The 27,078-nt window shown below is 38.1% G+C and overlaps 1 protein-coding gene across 2 annotated transcripts in view; it reads left to right on the top strand.

The window, feature by feature from the left end:
• Positions 1-27,078, top strand: part of MAP3K5 (mitogen-activated protein kinase kinase kinase 5) — a 191,980-nt gene that overhangs the window by 71,248 nt on the left and 93,654 nt on the right. For both annotated transcript variants that reach the window (XM_087865517.1, XM_045814734.2), the window contains 4 exons: positions 4,901-5,094; positions 5,852-6,020; positions 7,191-7,297; positions 10,603-10,773. In XM_087865517.1, the coding sequence (XP_087721643.1) occupies positions 4,901-5,094; positions 5,852-6,020; positions 7,191-7,297; positions 10,603-10,773 (641 nt within the window). The remainder of the gene's footprint in view (positions 1-4,900; positions 5,095-5,851; positions 6,021-7,190; positions 7,298-10,602; positions 10,774-27,078) is intronic.

The following is a 27,078-nucleotide window of genomic DNA, read 5'->3' as shown; positions in this document are numbered from 1 at the left end:
TACACACACTGCATATATGCATGTGTGTGTTTATGTTTATATATACATATGTAGATATCTATATCTATATAACACAAATTACAGGTACAAATACACACATATGTACACATACATATACAGGTACATGTATGTCTATCATCTGTTTATCTGTACAGATTGATTTAAGTTCCTAAGTCTAGTAGTCTGCCTTTGAGACCACACCACAGAATTCTTACCTTCCACGCAATATTAAACAAAAGTTAAAAAGTGATAAAAATAAATTTCAAATTTTAAAAATGCATGAAGAAAAATTACACAATTTAATATCTAAGGGAATCGGCCTTCTTATGCTAGTGGTTGTATTTTTCATTTGGAAAACGAATGTATCTTTGCAACTAACAGTGACAGTAATATCCTACATAAAGATCGACACCTGATTTGATTTAAGATGATAAGATTAAAATACAATTGTAGTTTTTCCTTAGATCACGAAGTTTAATACTTATGGTGAAGATTGTACCAAGTCAGAGACTCGTTGCTACCTAAATAAAGTTGTCATTATGTGCTTCTATTCCTCACATCTCTACAGGAAATGAGCAATTACTGCTTCAGGCATCTATTTCTTGTAACAGTTTTATTAAACAGATACTGATTGAACATGTATTGTGTGCCAGGCTTTGGGCTTGGGGCCCCAGGGATTCACTGTAGAGGTTGAAGATGGAGGCAGCCAGACTCATAGCTGCTCTGGGCGACAGCAAATGACTCGTGCCAGAGTCTAGTTTGGGGAGAAGGTCGGTACACAAATCAGCAAAGACACAAATTAGAAAATTCACGCAAGGCAACGTGCTCAAGAGTGGGTGACCGTATACCAACTGGTCGCAGAAGGTCTTTGAGAGGAGGTGGCCTTAACCGGAAACTTGGCGGAAAGAGCTGATCGTGCCCGCTGACGGGTCGGACGTGTGGAGAAGCAGGGTTATAAGATTTCCGAATATTGCACATGACGAACAGGTCACCTGTTGGCTTGAGTAAGCTGCTGGGTCTCAGGGACGGGGTGTCCTTATCAAAAGTTGACGATTTTGAGCAGATATTTCAATATGTTTGAATGCAAAACGCCTCTCTTCCCAGAAACTTAATTTATTTTACACACACACACACACACACACACACACACACACACACTTATGTTCACCTTTATGTAGCTTTTAAAAATTGAAAAACAGAATCAGCATTATTTTTTTTAACTGAAGATCATAGAATAGGACTAGGTTTTTGAACTGCAGGGTTTTCTAGCCATGAACACAGGCGTGGGCCAGAGAGATCGCTGCTGTTATTTTATGAGCACATCTCATTGTTTTGAAATTTAAGGAGATGTGGCCTTTCTTTTTTAAGAAGATTTAAATGTTTTAGAACCAGTACTTATTAATAAGGCAGTTGTTATGCCCAGGGTGTCTGTTCTTGATCACACAGTGTTTTCTTTTTTTAATTTGCTTTGGATTATCAGTTATTTCAAACTATGGGTGCAACAGCAATCTGTAAACAGAAATTGCAGTAATAAGATTCCTGAGATATAGGTGAGCCAACCTGGGAAATAAATAGTCCCATATTATTAGTTTTCATCATTATGACAAAAAGTGCTTTTCTCAGCAGTTGGTATATTTAAAAAAAAAAAAAGTGTCACAAGCAGCCCTCACACTTTCCCCCCACCGCACGCTCACGGGGGTCTTAGCTCAGGCCTGGGAGCACTCATGTGACTCCTGAAGCTTCATCACCCTCCCCTTTGCTTCCCCCAAAACGAGGAATTGGCAAAAAAATGTATTTATTGCCTTAGAAACATAGAGAAGAGACTCCAAAAAGTGCAGTGAGGCCAGGAACTTAGGAAGACCGTAGCATGTTGGTCATTTTCTGTGAGGACTTTGAAGCTTTATTCCATGGGGTTTAAAGGAGACGGTTGCAGGAATCCATTTTTCTCTGCTGTTTGCACGACTCTCATTTTTCTCTCTTTCCCCCTCCGGTGCTGCTACGCACCCAGACATCTGAGAGCTCTCTCTCCCAGAATTAGTTTTACACAGACACATTATTTCCCGATGCCAAGTATTTCAGTAGTTACATCTCCTCTTTCGTGTCTTAGACACAATGACATGTGGTATTAAGGCTTCTGAGGATACAGAACTTTATCCAGCAGCAGCAGAATACTATTCAAAACACTAATAGTGCTTTTCTGGTTTATTGGCTTTTCATCTGTTTGTTCTAACTTTTCACGTGGCATATTCAGAGCACTTTCTTTTTGGATTTTGAGTTATAGTACTTCTCTAAGAGGAGTATTTGATTCTGTTGCTCTTTTATAACCCGCTCATAGTCAAAGCTCTAGAAGCTTTGGGAAGCAACCTCTTGGTACACTTGCCTTTCTTTTCTGCTCAGGCGATGGGTCAGGTAAAAGGATTCAATTGGCAGACATGCTATAGGATCTTGGATATAAGCAGGATAGGTTTGTTTTTCCTCTTCCTAACTAGTCTTCCAAATTATTGTTCCATGAAGGCGAACTTCAGAAAGGAACAATTTCATGTACTTGACATACAACAAGTGCTTCAAAGAATATGTTCATACATAATTCAGTCTGGCCGCAAAGGCATTTATCACTTCTTGTCTGTTTGGTATGAGGCAGTAGCTTGGCTCAGGCAGGATTTCACGAAAGTGACCTGAGGTGAAGTGTTGGTCTGTCCGCATGTAGAGGCCACTTGGGAGGGTGCTGACCCCTCTCACGATAATGGCATACCCTCTAGAGAAGAGTCCCTGAGCTGGAGTCCTAAACACATCACAGACCAGCTGCATGACCTTATTTGAGCCTTATCTGAATCCTCACCTCTAAAACAGAGACAGTAGTACTCCCTGCTCAGCGGGGAGTCTGCTTCTCCCTCTGCCTCTGCCCCTCCCCCTGCTCATGCTCTCTCTCTCTCAAATAAATAAATAAAATCTTTGGAAAAAAAAAAGAGACAACAGTACCTTCTTCGGTGGGTCATTGGGAACGTATGACCATTCGTTCTTGGCACATGGCAAGTGTGAGTCAATGTTTGCTCTCATTGGTTTAGTTCTAAGGGGAAGAGAAGTGATGTAATTGTTTCCCATAATGCTGATATGGCTAGGGTCCGATAATCTGGGCTCGCTGTGCTCCCTAGAACAGTGATAGGGTTTCCCACATATCTCATTTTACTTGTCAGCCCTCTGCCTTTTTTTTTCTCTCTCTCTATGGTTTTTCTCTTAGACGTCTCTCGTGTTTCCTTCGATTGAACCACACCAAATGCTTCCCAGGTCTGCGCTTTAATTGGAAACTCTTTTATGTTCCAGTCGCGTATTTCCAATTCTCTTCTGGACATTCTGACTTTTGGTGTCCTGCCCCTCCTTACATCTCAGCCTTTTTAGTAGTGACCATTTTATGATTCCCACCCCAACTCAGGTTTCAACCTCTTGACGTTCCTCTCATATATTAACTGGAAGTCGGGTTCTATTTGTGATTTATTACCTGAAATATAACAAGTGCCCTCAACTGTAATATGTTCATCAATAATGAAGTCTGCTTCTGCTTTCTGAATTTTTGCTAATGATACCACTTTTTTTAGGTAGCCCCATTTAAGACTGTGATTATGTTTTCTTTCCTGCTCTGAATGCTTCCATGATTCCCAGCGCCCAGAACATATGGTTTAAAATCCTGAGCTTTGCATCCATGTCCCTTCCCTGAGCTCTAAGACCCAGTCAGACTGACTCAGGGGTGTCTGGTCCAATTTCCCCTTTCTTCTTCCCAGCTCAATTTTTGCTTGCACTAGTGTTCCCTCACCTGGCATCATTGGCCAGGATGAGTGAGTGGAGAGTGGGGTGGGCTGAGGCCAGAGCGAGAAGCAGGATTTGAGGCGTCAGTCCCTTGTAGGCCACCGGGACGTGTCTTACCTTCATCCCAAGAGCAAGGGAGGGGGCCTTGTTCAGCTGAGGCAAGCATCTGATAGAGGTTGTTGAAAGGTCACTGTAAGTGGTGAATCACTACCTTCTACACCTGAAACCAATTTTGCCATGTAGGTTAACTAACTAGAATTTAAATAAAAACTTGAAATCAGAAGAAAAAAAAAGATCGTGTTGACAGCTGGGTTGAGAATAGATTGGGGGTGAAAGTGGAAGCAGGGAGACCAACTAAAGGCCAGTGACAGGGGCTCAGGCTGGGTATGTTGGTGGCCTGGTCTTCCACGCCGGCAGAGAAGATGGAGGGAAATGGACAAATAGGAGATCTATTTTGGAGGCAGGATAGACCGGGATTTTGATAGGATATGGGTGGTGAAGGAATGGCAGCATCAAGGAAAACTTCTGAGTCTCTAGTTTTAGTAACTAGGAGGCTGATGGAGCCGTGACCATGACAGAGCAGCCTGGAGAGAGCAGCTTTGTTCCGGGCTCACTCATAGCACAGCCGGTCAGGTGTAGAGCCCTTAAACATTAGCTCTTATTCTTGTCATGTATTTAGGCTGTGTCTCTGTGATTAAATTTTAAATTCCCCAAAGGCTGAAGGCTGTGTTTTAAACTACTCTGTTTTTCCTGCAGCATGCATATATCATAATGCCTTAGCCATGAGAGATGGTGAATAAATATTTAATTGACTAATAGAAGCTGTGCCATAGTGGGTTTTTTTGTGGGGTTTTTTTTTTTATTGTTTTTGCATCATCTGTAAGTCCTAATTGTTTGCAGTAAGCAATTAAAGAAATTGGAGGAAATTTCCACTTTCATAGGCCATAAATAAGAAATGAGGTTTTTTCTGTTTCGCTTCACCTTCAGGATGAGTACTTAAAATGGCCCAGACTCAGTGCAGTAAGACTTGGGATTTCATTAGTGTGGAGTCTCAGGCGAGCTCACCCCCCACCCCTCCTGGCGCCTCCTCTTTCTGCAGATGTGCACTGGGAACTACACATTCGTCCCTTACATGATCACTCCACATAACAAGGTCTACTGCTGTGATAGCAGCTTCATGAAGGGGTTGACGGAGCTCATGCAACCGAACTTCGAGCTGCTTCTTGGACCCATTTGCTTACCTCTTGTGGACCGTTTCATTCAGCTTCTGAAGGTGGCACAAGCAAGTTCCAGGTAAAGTTGAGTAATGCCATTTGATGATGATAATGGAGTGCTATTCTACTTCCTTTATTTGTGCATCTTGTCGGATGTTTCTTAGATCTAGCACACAGCCAAGGACCAGGAAAATAAAAGTAAGATATCTTCTCAGTAGATAAAAGAGATGGCACATAGTTCACTGTATTCACAAGAGAACAACTTGAGATCAGAAAGGAAAAAAAAAGACTGCTAACGACATTATAGTAATGGTAGGGATAGAAAATATGTATTCAAAGTACAGAAACAGTGTCAGAATAAATGTCCACAGACTTTCACTGTAAGAGCAAGAATTTCGCCAAAATTGCTGATGGCAGTATTATATTTTAGTTAAGAACAACCACTTATGGTAATACATGATGACGCTGAGTCATAAAGTGAGGGCTATATTATGTTCAAATCATAGGCACACCTGATTTATTTGGAACAATTTCTACTCAAAACAGTAAAATGAAAAAGTTTTGGCATTTCAAGTGGTATGTGGCAGGTTCTTGGAAAATTCATTAAGATGCAGTATCTTTACCTAAGTCTTCCTAAAACAAAGCAGAGTGTTACATACATATACGTAGGACTCCCAAATTTCTTAATAATGCAAGATGTATGGGGTGTTCATTCTATGCATCCTGTGAATTGAAAGTTACAAATGCTGCAAATATCATTCGTTTCCTTATACAATCATTGCTTTTCATTGAAATCCTTTCTAGTATTAATTCTTTGAAATGTGTTTTCCTACCAGCCAGTATTTCCGGGAATCTATACTCAATGATATCAGGAAAGCTCGAAATTTATACACTGGTAAAGAATTGGCAGCTGAATTGGCAAGAATTCGGCAACGAGTAGATAATATTGAAGTCTTGACAGCAGATATTGTCATAAACCTCTTACTTTCCTACAGAGACATCCAGGTGAGAAGATGCTTAAAGGAAATTCTTCATCAGATAGCGTGTTGGAGGAATAAGGGAGGGTGGGCATCAGATTTCAGTTAGCTGAGCGGTCATTCATGTCACTATGTGTAATTTTTTATTGACTTTTCTAAGCTCTCCATCCTGAGAATTTATGATGGATGGAAAAGACTCCGATGAGTTAGCCATCTGTGATTTGTGTAATGAAGTACTTGTATGGTAAAGGTCTCACTTTTTCCTCCAGAAGAAGAAAAGGAAAAAACTGTGTGCATAGCTGACCTGTGGGTAATCTATACTATTTCGTTAGCCTCAGACACACCTGTCAGCCAATAAGTGAAAGTTTTGTTGTGGCAAATAGCAGAAATGTGGGGCGGGGGGGGGTGCTTTCTGGACGTAGCTCTTACTCCTTGGAATTCTGTTGTTTGAATTGATAGAGCTAGATCTGACGAGCCAGGAGCAAGAAATATGCAACTGATTAATTATAAAAATAACTTTAAAAATATATCATGTAAAACACAGCAATGTGCCATTTAATTTTATTGACATGTCTTAAATTTTTTTAAATATGGTAAATAGAATGAAATCCTCTCTGAGTTGGGAATTTGCTGTTAGAGTTTTACATAGTAAAATATAAATGACTTCTAGTTTCTTATTCCCATCCAGCCTTTCAGGCCCAAGTAAATCTTCATGAGAACAACAGAAACTGACATACATGTGAAGGTGTGGTACTTCAGATCCCAAGACTAGGGGAGCTTGGAATGACATCATCTTGTTACTTAAAACTGAAGTTCAGTCATTTGCTCCATGTCCTTGATATTTTGAAAATCATTTCTTTGAAAGTGATTGATAGGACACTGTGTGCCAGGAATCTGGCTCCATGGAGAAGTGAACCACCCATAGTTAGACAATAGCGTATTATCATGCTAGACGGTTTACTGTTTGGGGGTGAGTTGTGGTAACTCTGTATTTTAAGGCTTTTATCTATATAATCCAAATTTCTTATTTAAGAAAAAACCTTTTCTTTTTGGTTCTAGATTCTCCAAAGGATTCCATGGATCCTAGTTCTCTTTTTAACACCCTTCGCAGATTCAGATATCTGGTTGTCAAAAGTCATCTCATTGTCAGAACTTTCTCCTAGTGGTTTAACTCTGTTATTCTCCTCTTGTTTGAAAGGACTATGATTCTATTGTGAAGCTGGTAGAGACATTAGAAAAGCTGCCAACCTTTGATCTGGCTTCCCATCACCACGTGAAGTTTCATTATGCATTTGCACTGAATAGGTAAGAAGAAAAAGTTCTGTCCGCAGTATGCTTATATACTGTTTTGTAACCTGCATTTTCTTCCTAGGGTATGTTTTTGCCATACCATTGCAGCCACTCCCTATTAGAATGTAATATTAATATTTCTACTTCAACCATATGAAATATAGGAAGCATATACATTCTGGTTTTTTATTTTTTTTGTCAGGTAAAAAAAAAAAAAACCCTTACAGTTTGTATATTTAAATTCTTTTTTTGTTTCGTTTTGTTTTGTTTTAATTTAGTTTTTATTATGTTTTGTTAGTCATACAGTACATTAGTTTTTGATGTAGTGTTCAGGGATTCATTATTTGCTATAATAATGATTTGGTATAATAATTTGGTATAACACCCAGTGCTTATTACAACACGTGCCCTCCTTAATACCCATCACCCAGCTACCCAATCCCCCCCACCCCCGCCCCTCTGAAACCCTCAGTTTGTTTCCTGGAGTCCCTAGTCTCTCATGGTTCGTTTCCCCCTCTGATTGCCCCCCTTCAGTTTTCCCTTCCTTCCCCTAATGTCCTCCGTGCTATTCCTTAAATTCTTTTTTTTTTTTTTTTTTAAAGATTTTATTTATTTCTGTGACAGAGAGACAGCCAGAGAGAGAGGGAACACAGCAGGGGGAGTGGGAGAGGAAGAAGCAGGCTCCCAGCGGAGGAGCCTGATGTGGGACTCGATCCCGGTACGCCGGGATCACGCCCTGAGCCAAAGGCAGACGCTTTAACGACTGCGCCACCCAGGCGCCCCTATTCCTTAAATTCTTAAAATTCTTTTTTTCTATGTCTGAATTTGTATTTTCTGTTTATACTTGTTTAGAAATTTTTTACATTGCACGAATATGATGTTATTTTTAGGCAAATAAGCTCAACCCCAAATGGTTATTTACTTAAAAATTTATAAAGTAGGGGGGCCCCTGGGTGGCTTAGTTCATTAAGTGTCTGACTCTTGGTTTCTGCTAGAGTCATGATCTAGGGGTCATGGGATCAAGCCCGGCATCAGGCTCTGTGCTGAGCACAGAATCTGCTTAAGATTCTCTCTCCCTCTGCCCCTTCCCCTCTGCCCCGACTCTCTCTCTCTCCCATAAATAAATAAATCTTTAAGAAAAATTTACCAAGTAGGGTAAGGGTAGTTATGTCTAGGTGAACATATTCCTAACCAGAGAATATTTTCATTTTTACTGCTCTGAATATATCTAATTATGATCAGAACTCCATTGGCCACATTTTAGGGCATGTATGCATGAATCTGCTAAGACCAGCACGGAGGCTGCTCCTTCCAGTCCTGCCTCTGGGCCTTCTGTCCGCATCATGGCACATACCTCAGTGCCGCGTCCTACCCAGGGTTACCAAGGAGGCCAGCCATGCTCTGGCCACGGAGAGGCCCAAAGCACTGAGCTGTCCAAAGCTCGTTAGTTGTGCTGCCCTCTTCCATGATGGCAAGTTGAATCTATATGTCGTCACTACAGCTGAAGAAAATGAGTGGAAGAGAAAGGGAGAGACATCATGTCTCTGGACCCCTTGCCGTGTGTCACTTCAGGCTTGATTATTTTACAGATGAGGAAGCCGAAGCTTGGAGAGATTGAATACCTTTTCTTTAAGGCCCATAGTTAGCAAGTCATAAAAGTGAGGCTCAAATCCCGATCTATCTGATACTGATGTCAGTTTTCTTCATCACTAGGTTCTCCTGCCTCTGCCTGCAAAGAAAAAAGTCAGCATGCTATTTAACCAGAGATTGTTTCATTCCTTCTTTAACCACCCAAACTGCAGGACTTGCTAACTTTATCAATAAGTGTAGAATGAAAGTGTATTTCATTTCCCCGTTTATTAAACATCTTTTTCTTTAGATTTGACAGAATGAGATGAGACCTCCAGAGATTACCAGCTCCAACTGGCTCTCAAATAAATCTTTCTTGAAAGATGGAATGGAATATGTTCTTTTTTGAAATGAAAAATGAAAGTCCATAGAGCCTCTTATATTTTTCTTTATCTGTGTTTTATCTTTACCTTTTCTAAAATACAATATGATGAGTTTGTATGAAGAGTTATTATAAACTCAAGGTATTTAGGACAAAGTGAAAAAAAGAATTTCATAGTTAGATGTATTTAAAGTCATAGTGGAGAAGAGAAATAGCTTTTTGTAGCAGCTTTATTGAAATATAATTCATAAATCATACAATTCACCCATTTAACGTACACAATTTAATGGTTTTTAATATAGTAACAGAATTGTATGACCATCAACACAATAAATATAACATTTTCATCTCTCTAAAAGGAAACCCATTAGCAATCACTCTCCCTTTGCCCCCCAATCTCCCATACCTAGGCAACCACTAATCTACTTTTGGTCTCTAGATTTGCCTATTCTGGACATGTCATATAAATGGATCATATTATATGTAATCTCTTGTGACTGGCTTCTTTCACTTAGCATAATGTTCTTAAGGTCCAAGAAATCATTTTTAAGAGAATTTTTTTTAAAGATTTTATTTATTTATTTGTCGGAGAGGGAGGGAGAGAGCACATGCACGTGAGGGGGAGAGCACAAGCAGAGGGAGCGGCAGGCAGAGGGAGAAGCAGGCTCCCTGCTGAGCAAGGAGCCTGATTCGGGACTTGATGCCAGGACCCTGGGATCACAACCTGAGCCGAAGGCAGACACTTGTAATCAACTGAGCCACCCAGGCTTCCCTTTAAGAGAATTTTTATCGGGTTTTGAGAATGAAATACACATACTTGCTATTTTTAAATGACCTATATAAAGCATCTTCCTTAGATCATCAACTGGTCACACATGGACATTAGGCAACTCTTGGGTTAAAGTTGGATTGTTGGTCATGTCTGTGAATAAGTTTGTACAGTGTTTAGGAGCAAAAGCCATTGAAACCTAAAGTCAGGGTTTGGTCCTCATCTGGATTGGTTGACTTCCCCATTTAAGGCCACAGACTGCATTTCTAATTGTGCTCCATGCCCTTGAACCTATGAACCATGAACCTATGGACTACGAAATTAGAAGGACTATATAGATGGGTAAATGCAAATCTATCACCGTCATCAGGAAGGTGGTTCAGAAGTGATCCTTGTTAAATCCAGTAGACATGCGATAGGATGAAAAGACAAAAAGGCTTAGGACAGAGCTTTACAGGGGACTCTCAAAATCTTATGGTTGTCTTTATCCTGCCAAACCTCACTAATGTGACTCAATATATCAAGTAGCGTTTTAAAAAGGCCTACATTGCTTCTGTAATCTATATTGAAACAATGATATTTTTTCTTCCCCTACCGTAGGAGAAATCTCCCTGGAGATAGAGCAAAAGCTCTTGATGTTATGATCCCGCTGGTGCAAAGTGAAGGGCAGGTTGCTTCAGATATGTATTGCCTCGTTGGTCGAATCTACAAAGACATGTTTTTGGACTCTAATTTCCTGGACACTGAGAGTCGAGACCATGGAGCTTCTTGGTAAGTATATCGGATAAGATGCCTACTTGATAAATCCATGACATGAAAAAAATGGTTTGCAAATGGGAGTGTTAAATTATTGTTATCCTTTAGATTGTGTTTTACGAAGTAAATCTTAGAGTTTATAGCATCAGTAAACAATTTTGATGAAATTCATTTGATATGGCAGAGTAAATTGGGGTAAGTTGGATGTAAAGATAATTTGAGAAAGTAGCATTTTAAAAAGAGATTTTAAAATATAATCTAGAATATAGTAAGAAAAATATCATTTTGTGGAGAATTTATAAAAGTTGATGGAAAGACATGAAAGAATACTAGAATGTATGAACAAATATGCCAAATTTGTAGATGAGAAGACTTAATATTTTAAAGATGTTAATTTTCCCCAACAGGGTTTTCATGTGACATGACAAATTGATTCTAAAATTTATTTGAATAAACAAAGGGCCAAGAAAAGGCAAAGCAATCTTGGAGAATAAAGTGGAAGGACTTGTTCTACCAGATAACAAGACCTACTATAAAGATATAATAATTAAGATATTGCAGTATGAGTGTAGGCATAGACAAACACTGGAACAGAAAAGAGATCCTGGAACAGACTGAGATATTTATGAGACTAGATTTATGACAGTGCACTTCATGAATCAGAGTGGAAAGGGTGGACTCTTCAGGAATGGGACTGGGAAAATTTGTTCATCTGCTCATAAAAATAAAATGAAATTGGATTTCTACTCTAAGGCATGCATAAGAAATGAAATCCAAGTGGATGAAAAGGCCAAAATATTTTTTAAATACTTTAGAAAAAAAAACTTTTAAAATAAAATATACACGCTGACCTTAGGATAGGAAAGAATTTCTTAAACAAGGCTTAAAAATACCATGAATTATAGAAAGAAAAGATTGGGAAATGAGAGTGCATCAAGATTTGCTTCTGTTCATCAAGGTTCTGCCCTTCGGAAATGGCAGGGTGGGTTCTGTTGCACTGCTACTCCTGCCAATTATAATAATTATAAACTTTGAAAAAACACTTAAGAAGGAAAACAGTTTGAAAGCACTGGAGAGTGACTAACCGTAGTCAGAAACTGGAGAGGTTTTGATTCTTGGATGAAGGGTACCACACTGGGTAAGATCCACATCTAAATGGGTTTTCCCTTGGGGGCATTCCCTGATCTGCAGAGCACAGGATGGGTAGAACTCAAGAAGAAAATTAGGGTCTTAATGGTCAGAGGGGTCATTTTGAGGCTGCCAGAGTGCCTAGAAATTGAGTGAGATACCCCCTCCATGAAGGAGCCACAGAGAGAGAGCCCCAAAATCTGTATATAAACTGTTCAATTCTCAGCTGACTTCTGACATGTGCGAGTTTTACCCTAGGAGCCCAGGTGGAAAATAGTAGCTAGAAGTCTTAGAGAGCAGAACAGAAATTTCAGCAGCTGCCCCGTGTAGGAGAGACAGACTTTGGAATTTGAACCTGAAGTCAGAGGGGCTTCATGAACAATCCAAGCTTCCCGCTGCAACTCCAGAAGGGCTGTGGCATAGGAATAAAAAACTACATCCCAAGGCTAAGGAAGTGCACTAAAAATTAAGAGCAAATCTGAGTCAGAGCCACCCTAATAAAACCTAAAACCAAGCCCACGCATGATCAAGGTAAACCACCAACAATTCTTTGCCTGTTAGAACAAGACCAGGGGCGCCTGGGTGGCTCAGTCATTAAGCGTCTGCCTTCGGCTCAGGGCCTAATCCTGGGGTCCTGGGATCGAGCCCCGCATCGGGCTCCCTCCTCCGCTGGGAGCCTGCTTCTTCCTCTCCCACTCCCCCTGCTTGTGTTCCTTCTCTTGCTGGCTGTCTCTCTCTCTGTCAAATAAATACAATCTTAAAAAAAAAAATAACAAGACTGAATACTCTTAAGAGGAGTATAACAGAATGCAAACTCAACAACATATCATCCAAAATGTCTAGCACACCTTTAGAAACTTACTAGATTTATAAAGAAGTAGTTAAGTGTGACAATATCAATTGTTGGCAAGGATGTTAGAGGAAAGGGAGTCTCTCCTGGTTGTGGCAGAAAGTTTTATGACCACCTAAAGATTTTGTTATGATCAAGGAAAGTTGATAGCTAGCCTATCCTATCCAGCGGATCTACTCCAACTTATATACTCTAGAGAAATTCTTGAAGTTCCTCTGTATAAAACATTTGACATGCAAAAAAAAAAAAAAATCTTTAAAAAAAGTTGAGCAAAATCAGCAAATGGCAGAGAGATACATGGAGTACAATATCATTTATGGAAACTTTAAAAGCAATCATACACACCTAGTAAAGGTATAGATGCATGAAAACACATAATAAATTCTCAGTTCAGTATAATGGTTACCAGTAGGGATGAAGGAGTAGAAGGGAGTGATTCACATGCAGCTGCAAGAATATTTAAAACATTTCATTTCTTAAGGTGAGTGGTGGGTATGTGGGAGTGTTGCTTATATTATTTTTCTGTATTTCCTAATATTCCTAAACTATTCTCTAATTTAAAATATATACATTAAAGGGGGTTGGCTTACCTCAGGAGTTCCTCAGTGATAGCCATAAAATTTTTTAAGTTGTGACACAGAAATCTTAACTTTGCAAAATCTTATATTATTTTAGCAGGTGAACCAGGGACTGAAATTGGGCTAAAGGGTTATAACCAGGGAGGTAAACTTGGGGACAGTGATTTCCTGGATCCTCATGGAAAGTTTTGGTTTGGACTTTCAAATTTGTATTACAAATTTTTAGTGTAATCCAGAAAGTTTTACAGTTTCTCTTAACCAAGTGTTTTTTTTTTCCTGCTGTTACAGAAGAGGTGAGTGTAACTCTGCAGCCTTCCTTGCACCAGATTTACACTTCAAGAAAACTCTTAGTTGTGGGAGAGTTAGAAGCTGATGTTTGGAAGCATTGTGCCAGTATAAATGCTTTGATATGGCAGTGATAATGAAATGCATAGGTGATCTTCAAAAGCCCAATTTTCACGGTCAGCGAATTCAAAAACATCTCCTACGAAGTTAGCGTGCATCGTGTACCGGAATGAAATCAAGCATTTCCCTATTTGAAAATCAAACAGACTCATGAGAGCTTTCAAGGTCACATAAAGTTCGGTTACGGAACAGAGTTTTTTCTAGTTGTGTTTTTGTTTTAACTCACTACACTTCCAGATTCTGGCTCCTTTTTTATCATTCCCTCTACCTGAGGACTATTAACTGCCTCTCAAAAAAGCTTTGTGTTCAAGGTCTTCAGGTCAAAATGAAGATGTCAGAATTCTGATGATTTCATTTTAAGCTGTCCATTAATTTTCTAGTAAGAACAGGGAAGGCTGTTAGAGATCAAAGCCTTTTAATGGTAGGGTGCCTAGGAGTTGATCTTGCGTCACTTACTTGGTATTAAAAGAATGTCACTTTTATTGTAGATTACCTATCCATAACCTGCCATTATTGTCATGTATAGCCATACATCCGTTTGTCCTGAGGGTTGCTACGAAGTCCCCCCCCCCTTTTTAAATAGGGTTTTTTTTTTCACGCCCTCACACTTACAAGCTTCTTCAGTATTTCTTAATGTTTTGATCCAGCTCCCACAATGCTGCAAACACACTCATTCATGTTGGTGTGTTGGCATCATCCCTAACCTCCCTTTCTGTTGGAGGTGAGAAGTGAAAAGCACATTGTCAAGGTGCTGACACAAGAGGGTGTCCCTGAGGTTATGAGACATTCTGCCAGATGTACCCAGGATTGTGTATGTCCTGAGTCATGGGTCCCAAAGGGATGTTTCCACTGGCTTTGTCTGAGCCATCATCTCCCTGACTTTTCACTTGTCAAATGCTGGTGCAAGGCCAAGGAGAGCTATGTCATGGCAGGTAGTCAGTCCCTCAGGCCTCTTTCCCTGGACATTTTCCATGGCCTGAATCATTTTTTGTTGGCTTGCAGAGATAGTGATGTACTGACCACGGAAAATTTAAGGATAGGAACTTTCACTCAATAGTGAAAGAGCCCCAAGCAGCTGTGGTTCCAGTGGCTCATCGAGCTCTTTCTTGCAGTTCCCCATTTTAACACCTTTGATGAGTTCAGGGTTCTGCTCCAAGTAGAGGGAGAAAGTGTTGCACTCCTCTCAGCGTCGGGCCTGGGGCAGGTACTGTGGCAAGGCACCGTTTTACGCCTGGGCACGTCTGTTTTCTGAGAGCTTTTCCTGGGGGTTCAGAATACAAAAATAGGAAATAAGAAAAAAGTTTATGGTTTAGATTTTTTTTTTAAGTTTGCAGAATTGTGATACGTTGTTAGAATAATTTTTTTTTTCCTCTTCTGTTAGAACAAACTTTGGTTGTTGAATCTTATCTGGGACAGAGGCCGAGTGGTTTGAATGAACACATCCTGCTGATTTAAGTATTAAAAAAAGCCTAGTTCTCTGACATTTGATGTTTCTCATTGTCATTTCCTTCGTTATTTTTGTCCATTGAAGCTCTTGAGGCTGGCTAAAATAATGCTATTTTTTCTGTACTTAAATTTCTATAATCCAGCTTAAGGTAGGAAAAACGCCTTTTTGACCTTTACATAATTAAACTGAGTTTAGCTTTTAGTCATGAAGAGGTTGTTGCTTTTTAGCATGGCTGTTCAACCTGAAGTTAAATCTGAGTTAGAGAAAGCAGTAATGGTGTCTGTCTCAGGCTCTGGTTAGAGATGTTTGGGGCTGCGAGAGGGTATCACACAAGGTGAGCCGGTGACGCTGGGTTTCGATGCAGGAAATATTATGACCCCAAAGCCTAGACTCACGTCCTAAAAAGAGGCCACAGAGTTTCTGAAGTGACAGACTTAACTAGAATGGCCCAAGGAAATAAATACTATGTACCGTGACTTGGAGAACCATGGAAAATTCATTGCGAAGGTTATCTCCACGATTCCTTTGTTAACCTAATCTCACAAAGAAGCAACCACGAAATAGTCGTGCTGAATTCACGTGCAGAGTGGCTTCCTTAGAACATTTTGTTATGTGCAGTATTTGTTCAATCAGTGGAAATAATTATCAATCTCTTAAACTTTAGAGTTGACACAAGGTTTCTGTATGTGCTGTTAACTGTTGCAGACTTAAGCACCTATGAAGACAGCAAGGCTGACATTCCTTCTCCCAGTTTACAAGCAAGGCCGTTGAAAACTCAAAGAACTTAAGTGAATTTTTTGATGTCCTATTATTAATAAAATAGCAAATCTAATTGTTCAGATTCAGTGTTGTTTTTACTACATCCTAGGCTCTCTTTCCTGGAATTTCCAGGAACAGACATTTCCGGGAATGTCTATACTGTTTTGTGGAAGAGGACTTTTGGGAGGCTGATGTGAGATAAATATTGAGTCAACACTTGGAAACAGTGTGATCTTAGGCAAGATAACCTTTAGAAAATTCCATTTTCTTACTTAAAAAATAAGAATAACACTTACCTACAGGAATTAGAATGCTCTTAGCATCTGATAAGTAGCAAAATACCTTACTCCGATAGGCTTCAACAATCAGACAGTGTATTGAAGTCTAGAAGTGAGGCTGGGTCTGGAGCAGGTTGAGTCAGCAGCTTAGAAATGTCAGCCGGGGTCTATTCTCTCATTATTGCTGTGGATGGCTCTGCCCTCGGGCTGGCTTTCTTAGGGTTGCTAAGTGGCCATGGTCATTCCCAGTTTGGCTACACCAAGGTCTATACCAATTCTTACGATTGGGAAAGCACACTCATAAAAACCTACCCCAGACTTCCCTTACTTTTCTTTACACTTCCAGTATTCTGTCGTCAGCCCAACACTACACAGATCACTGGGAAGGAGGACAGGATTGTCACAACTCCAACTGGCTTAGACTTATTGTTTTAGGAGGAATAAATGCTCTGTCATGAGAATTAAAAGAAGTATATTAAAGTCCTGGAATTTAGCAGGTACCTCGTGCTATAGCTTTAGTGTAGAATATGTGAAAATATTTTGTATTTCTTTATGTATTGTTATGTTTATCCACATTCAACATGAACACTAACTGGATTAAGTTTCCCTTTTCCTAAAATATTCTTAAGGGGTTTCTTTCTCTTCTTTCTGCGTCTAGCTGAACATTTAGCTGGTGAGGGAAAAATTACAGAGTTTGTATACTTAATTTCACATACGAGAGCTGTTGTGGGGTCATGTGGGATAGGCCAATCATGTTTGAAATCATATTTGGTTTTCGACGTGATGGTATTCTCATTCTTAAAGGGAGAGATGAAGTCATTTTCAGAACTTTGAAAGGAAATTAGGTGCCTGTACAGTATTCGTGTAATTATGTCTCTCCTGTTGTAATGCCAAAAAAGATCTATACGCAGGAAATTGAAAGCATTAAGCTGGTTTTTAGCATTAATATGTTCGTTTTTCCATAGTAACTTGCGAAAGGACAGACAGCTTTGCCTTATCAACTAATTTTCTTTTACGTCAGTGACAGTGCTATTCAAACAGCAATGTGTGCCTAATAACTACTTAGTTTTTACATTATTAATGGGGTTGGCTTTACTTTGGGAGAGTTATGTAACAAGCCAATCGACATGCAAATAGAGGCCAATGCCTATTTTCCATTTGCCAGATTAGCCCTTTTTTCTTTTCCTTGGCTTCAAGATATCTTTCTCTGTGTTATCTCCATTTCCACTACCCTCTATGCCCCCCAGAGTTTTATCTCACCATCATTCCACTGAAATCATTTTTGGTCAGTCCTTCATTGTGTCTGTTAGGTGAGTTTCCAAATTTAGATTTTTTTTTTTTTTAACTCAAAGCCTGAAGAGTTCATAGTAACTCAGCATGACCCCTAGCTCATTGATGTCCAGAAGTAGATGGCTCCTAAGGGACCAACAGCTCCAGGATGACCTGGAGATCTGGGTAGAGCATACCGTGTGCCCACAGTTGTTTTATAAACAAGCACCCTGGTCAATTGGTTGCATGCCTTGACCTTGCTTTAATGTCACCCCCAGCAAATGATAGTTTGGATGAAGCTCTGTGATAGCCTGACCAAGTTGGAATCCAGGAATGGTAATATTCAGGATGTCACTGTGGCGGTTCCTAATTGCAACTAACAAGTAGTGAGCACCTAAGGAGAGCAACTAAGGCTTGCTTTGGGTAACTCTGTTGTCAGAGGGTTGAGTGAGAAAAATAGATGTTTGCCAAGCATTATGCTAAAGAGGAAGGAGAACATGGAAGCATAGGAATGATTTCACTCGGTGAATTAAAAGGATTGTTTCCAAGCCTGGCTGAACATCACAGTCATTTATGGAGTTTTTCGACTATGTGGATACAGTTCTCTGCACCTGGAGATTCTCCTTAGTGAAGCCATGGTATTGAATAGATAACCACAATATGCTTATTCTCTTTTTAGCAAAGGTTTAGGTTTTCTCCATATTTTGCTGTCACTCCCTTCCTCCTAAATCTTTACTGTTCTTCACATCCTTAAAGAGCAGGTTTAAATCCCTGACCCCACTTTTACCTGCCCTTCAGAACTTTCCCAAATGTGTCTCCTCCCATCTTCCCAGCCTCCTTAGAATATGGGTTTTACATTTTAATTTGAGACAATTGGCAGTTATTGGAAGGCTAAGTTTAGACTGGTCATAAACATATGAAAACTATTCACTCTCAAGAGCAATCGAATAAGAACATGTTAAAATTCCAAGCTGTGTTTTCTCATTGTTATCAATTGGCAAAGATGAAAAGAGATGAGAATACTTTATTTTGGCATGAATGCAATGGAAAGGCCTCTCTCCTGCACTGCTCTTAGGAAAGTGAATTGGTAAGACCTTTCTGGAAAGCAATTTGGCATTATGCATCAAGAGCCTTGAAATAATTCATGTTCTTAAGTCCAGATATGTCCTTTGGAAACTATCCTAAAGAAACAGCAGATATGGAAACAAAGATGTATTTGCAACATTGTTTACTATGTTGAATTTTATGGTAACAAAAAATTGGAAGAAACCTAAATGTCCAACATTTGGGGAAAATACTAAATGAAGGATAACCTCCCCATATGATAAAATATAATTCATTCAAAATTGTGGGTTTGGGCTTTGGTGGTAAAAATATAGGTGCCATAAAACTTAGCATTTTAACTGTTTGAAGTGTATAGTTCAGTGGCATTAAGTACATTCTCAGTGCTGTGCAACCATCACCACTCTCCATCCACAGCACTTCTCATCTTACAGGACTCAAACTCTATACCCATTAGACGACTCCCAATTTTCCCCTCTTCCCAGCCCCTGGCAGTCACCTCTATGAATGTGACTACTCTAGGTATTTCATATAGTTGGAATCATATGGCATTTGACTTCTTTGCAAGTGGCTTGTTTCCCTTACCATAATGTTCTCAAGGTCCATCCATGTTGTAACATGTGTCAAAATTTTCTTTTTTAAGCCTGAATAATACTCTATTTTATGTATACACCATATTATATTTACCATTCATCCATTGATGGACATCTGTCTTGTTTTCACCTTTTGGGCCATTGTGAATAATGCTGCTATGAACATTGGTGTACAAATATCTGAGTTTCCTGCTTTCAGTTCTTTTGGGTTTATACTCAGAAGAAAATGGTGGTTTTAAAAAAAAATATTTGGAAGTAACATGCATCATGATATCCAATCAAAATTTAAAAACAGATTATAAAAATAACATGATTCTCTTTAAAAAAAAAAAAGTCTATGAAGAGCAAATGTACTGGAAGAAGATAGTTAGAATTTGGGGTTATTTTATTTTCTTCCTGACTTTTCTGTTATAATAAGCATCATATACAAATAAGTAGTTTGAAATGAAGAGAGGATTCCCCCCCCCATCTACAGACCAAATTAGCAGAGTGATTTGGCACTAGTTTTCTTCTTATGCTGTCCTGCTTTGTCTGAGAGTTATTTTATGAGTGATAATTTAAGAAATATCCCTAGAGATGCAAAGCCCCATGAAATTCTAATTTAATTACTTTTATGTCTCCCAGAAAGAATCACAGCTGTTCTATCACAAAGCAGGAAAAATGACAGCTAAATTGAGAGAACTTGACTTGAGCTCAGTTTCTTCTTTGATAGAAAGTAGATGCTCTTTAGCTAGAAATAATCAACTCAAGAATATTTCCTTTATTCTTGACTTTGTTGAACATCTCAGTGCAGATGCAAAAAATGAACTGTCTTTGTTATAAAGACTTCATCACTCACTTCATAATCAAGTACTTGCCTCTTTTAGAGCTAGTTTGCAATCAGGTGATAAATACAGTTGCTAATAATAAGCTTAGCAGCCTTGAACAAAAATCCATTGCTTTGGAAGCTTGACTAAGAAGTTTGCATCTTTTCAATGTAATAATGAATTGAAGAATGCAAAGTATTTACTTTTTCCAGTAAACATTTAGTATTAAAATAGGAAAAAAATCAACAATAGTGGACATAACTTCATACAGTTACTCAAATGTAGTCACTAGAATCCTCTCAAGATGTGAATATCTGGCTTCATCCTTAAGATTTCTTTATTTCATGAAGTCATCTTTAATTTAGCTTACTCACCTCTAGCCATTTTATTTCTCTATCTTTATAGGTAGTTTTACACTATTAATCATTGTTTATAGATTTCTTAATGTAAGGACTAACGTTCACATTCATTTATCCTCTTGCTAGTTAAATGGTCAAGTTTTCAACAACATAAAACTTCTTTGGGGCATTTTTATGGGCTCATTCAGCAGTATTGCCATATCAGTCTTTTAAAAATATTAGTCTCTAATAAGATCAATCAAATATATTTTGTGACAAACACCATTCTTTCCAAGAATGTATCAATACCTGTTTCTATTGTATATAGAATATAAACTTTATCCTTGATATAAAAGCAGTACTTCCTGCTTTTATTTCTCATAATTTTTCCAGTTTCACCCAACTCCCTTTTACTAAAAAAACAAAATAAAACAAAACAAAGCAAAAAACCCAGAAAGTAATTAAAAAGGACTAAAAAAATTTTTTTGAACATACACCAAAGGATAGGCAGGGTGATACCAAGAAGAGAGCTCAGGTTTGGAATTGAGCAGAATTGGGTCAAGTTCCTACTCTACCACTTCTAATGTGCATGACTTAATATGTCCAGTCTTTAGTGTCCTGATCAGTAACCTTGAGAGAACCCTCTCTGCCTTAATAAAGAATTGTCAGAATTAGAAATATTATGCTTGAAGCTTCTAATGCAATGTACCTAATAGGTGCTCAGTAATGAGGGGCAGCTATTACAGGTGTGTCTGTTTGGTATTGTTACTATTTGGTATTAATCACAGTTCTCTTGGGTGGAGAACATCATCTGTGCTATGTCATATTATTGTTAGAAATGTACTATCCCTGTTCATAGGAAGGCAATCGATCCCACCAATGACACCAGTTTGGGTGTGTGTCTTGACTGATGCTCATTTTGAGCAGAAGCTTTAAAAGTTGTGTTGTGGTTGTGCTGTGTGTATTTTTCCTTGGTCATTTTCTGGAGAAAACTACTCCTTCAGTCTGAGTCCCAGAAGGAAACAATGTGATGCAAAGCTGAGCCAACCAACATAGAAATGTAGCATGAACAGGTATTGCTAGCTACTGGGATTTGCAAGTGTTTGATATTGTGATACATTTACCCTAAAATGACTGATACATCACCTTCAGCTAAAATGGATAGTTTCATTCTTTTAACATCTGTATGTTAACATCTATATTTTAATGTTATTTTAGCATCTGCATTTTAACAATAATTTATCAAGTTTGAGTCTTAAAAAAAAACCAATGAAATGATAAACTATGTTTGGAAAATTAGCATCAAGGAACTAGAGAATACAAATATGCCCATAATAAGGATCAACGTGCTTGGTATAACTGACCTCCAAGCCAATAGGCATTTCAGTAGAGCATGAAAAAAGAATCATATGCTATTCTTCAGAAACAACTGTGTGCTCTCTAGCAATAAATTAAAGGAATTTCTCTTATAAGATGCTCAATAGACAACAGTGAAAGCTATACAAACCATATCCTTGATATTTTTATTAAATAGTAAATTTCAACAACTTTAAAATGTAATGTGGTGAAGGTGATATGCAATGCATAATTTAATGTGATCTAAGGGTGTGGCTTATGGTCATATGGTTTTTATCAAAGTCAAGGGTTAGACTACTGAAGACAGTGAATAGATTATTTGAGTCTTCTATGAACCACTGTATTTATCACTTGTCTCACCCTGGTTCTTGGTAAGAAGTGGATTCAGACTTTCTTCATTCAACAAGTATTTCATATTCACCTGCAACGTGTCAGGCATCCTGATGATTCAGGCATCGGAGACTCAGTGGCCAACAAGACTGACAAGGTCCTTGTCAGTCTTGGAACTTGCTCTCATGGAACTTACACTCTAGTGGGGGAGATAGATGATAGAATAAAAAGTAATTTCAGATTGTTATAAATTCTGTAATAGATATAGAATTATACAAAGTTTCCATTTTTTTCCTTAAATCATGTTACTATGTGGTTTTCAAGAAAATTTTCCATTTTACCTAACTTGCCATATTTATTGGCATAAAGTTACTCTGAATATCTTTTTACTTTTAAAGATTTTATTTTGGGGGCACCTGGGTGGCTCAGTCAGTTAAGCCTGTGCCTTGGGCTCAGGTCATTATCCCAGGGTCTTGGGATTGAGCCTTGCATTGGGCTCCCTCTCTGCCCATCCCCCTGCTTATGCTTGCTCTCTCTCTCTCCCTCACTCACGTGCATGCGTGGACTCGCGCTCTGAAATAAATAAATCTTTAGAAAAATAAAAAATATTTTAAAAATTAAAAAAAATTTTAAATATATTTTATTTTTAAATAATCTCTGCACCCAGAGATTGGACTCACAACCCTGAGATGAAGAGTCACATGCTCTCCCAAGTAAGCCAGCCAGCCGAGCACCCCTCCTTTTACTTTCTTTTCAATGCTAATAAGACCTATACTAATGACCTCCTTTTTATTCCTGATAGTGTAGCGTAACAATAATTTATATTCTCTCTCTCTCGTTGTCTGATGAGCAGTTTGCCTTGGAGTTTATAATTTTATTTATCTTCTCATAGAACCAACCTTTGGCACTGCCAATTTTTTTTATTGAACTTTTTATTTCATTCATTTCTGCTCACTCGTTTATTATATCTTTCCTTCTACTTTGGGGATACTATGCTGTAATTTTTCTAGATGGGAGCTTACAGCATTGATTTTTCAACCTTGCTTTTTATCCAACATAGGCATTTAAAGGTATAAATTATTCTGCATCCCAGAAATTTTGATATATTGAACTTTCAATATAGTTCAGCTCAAATATCTTTTCATTTTCAGCGTGATTTCTTTTTGATCCCTGGGTTATTAGGAAGAAAGTTGCCCAATGTCCGAACATACATTTCTTCCTTGTTCTCTAGTTTAATTCTCTTGTGTCAAGAGAACACACTCTGCATTATTTCAGTTCTTTGAAATTTGTTGGTAAGTGCCTTATGGCCCAGGATATGGTACACCATCGTCGGGTGTAGTGTTCCAGGTAAGTCAGTTAGATTAACTTGATTAATCTTGTTATTCAAATTTTCCATATCCTCATTGATATTTTTTGTCTTCTTGTTTGATCATCACTGAGAGAAGTTTTTAAAATCTCCAGCTATGAATGTAAATTTGTCTAATTTTTAGTTCCTGGCAATTTTTGCTTTTATATGCTTTGAAGCCATGTTAATAGTTATGTTTAGGATTATAAATTTTTTCATTGAATTTACCCTTTTATTATTATGAAATGTCCCTCCTATGTCTTGTAATAACTTTTGCCTTAAAGTTAGTTTTGTCTGATATTAATATATAATCACAAAAAACTTCTTTTGGTTAATATTTGAACGATACATCTTTATGCATCATTTTACTTTCAACTTAACTCTGTCCTTATATTTAAAGCATGTCTCTTAAATGTACATAATTGAAATTCCTTCTTTCTTTTTCTTTCTTTCTTTCTTTCTTTCTTTCTTTCTTTCTTTCTTTCTTTCTTTCTTTGCTGTTGTTCAATCTCACTTGACAAATCTCTTTTATTCATAATGTTTGGGTCATTTATATTTATTGTGATAACTGATATTTGCAGTTATGTTTACCATCTTGCTGTTTATTTTCTATTTGTTTCATTATTCTTTTTTCTTTTAGTCTTCCATTCCCCCCTTATTTTCTATTAATTTAGTGTTTTATTTTATCCTTTATTAGCCCTTTACTAATACTTTTTATATTATTAGTTTGGTAGTTCCCTAGAGATTGCCATCTACATCCTTGATTTTTATAGTCCACCTTAAATTTGTACTTTACCACCTCCTGAACAAGGAAAGAAACTTAGTGAAGTTTAAATATTCAAAGTTTTTGGGGCACCTGGGTGGCTTAGTCATTAAGCGTCTGTCTTCGGCTCAGGGCATGATCCCAGCGTTCTGGGATCGAGCCCCAAGTCAGGCTCCTCCACTGGGAGCCTGCTTCTTCCTCTCCCACTCCCTCTGCTTGTGTTCCCTCTCTCGCTGGTTGTCTCTCTCTCTGTCAAATAAATAAATAAAATGTTTTAAAAAATTAAATATTCAACAGTTTTTAAAATGTTAATAGTTTTTATGTACAGTCACCTATTTACTGTTTCTGATGTTCTTTCTTTCTGCAGTTCAGTGCTTCAACTGGAATTATTTTTCTTTAGTCTGAAGAAGTACTTTTAGTATTTTTTGTAGTGTGGATATGCTGGCAGTTAATCCTCCCAAGTTTTGCTTGTTTGAAGACATCTTTCTTATACTTTTTCTTTTTTCTTTTTGTCACTCTGAAAATGTCATTGTGTTTCTTTTGGCTTCCATAGTTTGTATTGCTAAGTCAGCTATCAGTTTTATTGTTCCTTTATAGGTAATGTATCTTTTTCACTCTGGCTGATTTTAAATTTTTCTGTGTCTTTGGTTTCAGCATTTAGACTGTGATTATTTCATTTTATCCTACTTGAAGTTTGCTGAGCTTCCTGAATCTGTGCGTTAATGTTTTCAACGGTTTAGGAATATTTTTGGCCATTATGTCTTTGGATATTTTTTGTGTTCTCTATTCTCTCTCTCTTCTTTCTGGAGTTACAATAATACATATGTTAGACAATTTAACTATGTCCCATATGTCTCATGCTTTGTTGTGTTTTCCCCCTTTCTCTCTCTCTGCTTCCATTTAGATACTTTGTATTGACCTGTTCGTTTCACCAAATCTGTCTTTTGCTCTGTCTAGTCTGCTACTAAACCCACACAAAGATTCTTTTTTTAAGATTTCAACCCTCTATTGAAATTGTTTATCTTTTTATCCCTTTTGTCCATCTTTTTCTTGATTTTTATCATATTTGTAATAATTAGTTTAAACTCTTTGTTTATAAACTCCAACATCTGAGTTATCTCTGAGTCAGCTGCTGTTGTCTGTTTTTACTCTGTTGTCTGTTTTTGCTCTGTTGTTTATTAGTTACATTTTTCTGACTTTTTGCATGTCTCATAGTTATTATATCCCATACATTTTGTATTTCAGAATTTTTAAGACTGAAGATGGTTTCTTTTCTCTCACAGAAAGTTCTCACTTTCCTTTGTTAGCCAGATAGGATAAGAAGCTGATGACTTCAAAAAATGCAATTGAGTTGGGGTTCCTGGGTAGCACAGTTAGTTAAGCATCTGACTCTTGGTTTTGGCTCAGGACATGATCTCGGTGTCCTTAGATTGAGCCTACATGGGGTTCTGCACTCAGCACAGAGTCTGCTTAAGATTCTTTCTCCCCTGGAGCGCCTGGGTGGCTCAGGTGGTTCAGCATCTGCCTTCAGCTGAGGTCATGATCTCTGGGTCCTGGAGTGGAGCCCCACATCTGGCTCCCGGCTCAGCGGGGAGTCTGCTTCTCCCTTTTCCTCTGCCTCTCCCCCTGCTGTGTGCTCTCTCTGTCTCTGTCACTCAAATGAATACATAACATCTTTTAAAAAAAAAAAAAAGATTTTTTCTCCCTTGCCCTCTGCCCCTCCCCCTTCAAATAAATCAATAAATCTTTATAGAAAAATGCAATTGAATTGAGTTGGTCTGGGTTTCAGTTTTAGTTGACCCAATCTGTCTTGATTTTGTCTCAGCTTTTGATTGAGAGCGAAGCAGGTCTCTATCTCCTTATCCCTAAGTACTGTCGGTGATCTGTATCTGCCCTTTGAAGTTTTGAGTTTGACTCTTTGTTCTTTCATTTCGTACAGCTCTAAAACTTGGTAATTTTTTTAAGGAGGAGACTGTCATATATTTGTTGCAGGCTCCTCTCACTAATGGCACTTTACTTCTAAGTCCTGCCAGGCTTGAGGAGATTTCACTCTGCCATCCCAGCCCTACCTCATCTCCCAGCCTCCTACACAACCCAGCATTCAACAAATGTCCTGTGGAGAAAACTGGCTATATGTTTGAGTCTCCTCCAGGTTTCATTCCATCATGCCAACCCATGCAACTATCAGAAAATCTACTAATTTCTCTTTTCCGTGGTAGAGTTTCAGATAGGAAGTTTCTCTGCCTATGCCAAGCCCAAGCCTCATCTTGTGGTCAGAATGAGCAAACGCCCCTACAGAAGACAAAACAATTCAGCTCATCTTGGAAGGGCACTTTCCTCTCTGAAGTTTCATTTCAATGATGTTTTTAATTGTTGTTTCCATAGATCTCCAGTGTCTATAAAAATATGTTTTTGATTATGTATCCTTTTCCCCATAGTTGGCATAGCAAAAGTGATGGCTTCTAAATAGACGACATCTACTTTGAAATTCTTCCCCCAGGCATTGAATATTCTTCTATAATTTAAATGGTATATAGCTTTCAAACATTTGGAATACATTTTATTCCATATCACACTTTATAATATTGTTGGAAATTTAGAGTGCTTTTTCAACTTATAACAAGTATCCTTGCAACTGAATTTTTGATTACATATTTGATGCTTTTCCTTAGTATAAATTCATAGATGTGTAATTGTTATGTCAACAGCTATGCATAATTTTTAAAAATTTTACAATTTTGATATATACAGGCAAATTTCAGCCAAGAAATACTCTTCTAATTTACTTTGACAGTGTGTGAGAATTAATTCCTGTGGGTGGTAGATTAATAATATATGACAGGATTTTATTTCTCTTGTAACACACCTACGTGTTATCTTAATCTCCAAGAGAATCCAGAAAATGTTAAGACTTTATCCTCAATACCAAAGTCATTGTCGTGAAGTCCTATGAATCCTAGAAAAATATAAATTATTAATTTTATTGGTATTTGTATTTTGGTTAAAAACATAA

This window comes from Ursus americanus, chromosome 11 (genome assembly GCF_024610735.1).
Source record: "Ursus americanus isolate L20-20 chromosome 11, mUrsAme1.1.p, whole genome shotgun sequence".
Lineage (NCBI taxonomy): Eukaryota > Metazoa > Chordata > Mammalia > Carnivora > Ursidae > Ursus > Ursus americanus.
This window is presented reverse-complemented; position numbering and strand designations above follow the sequence as displayed.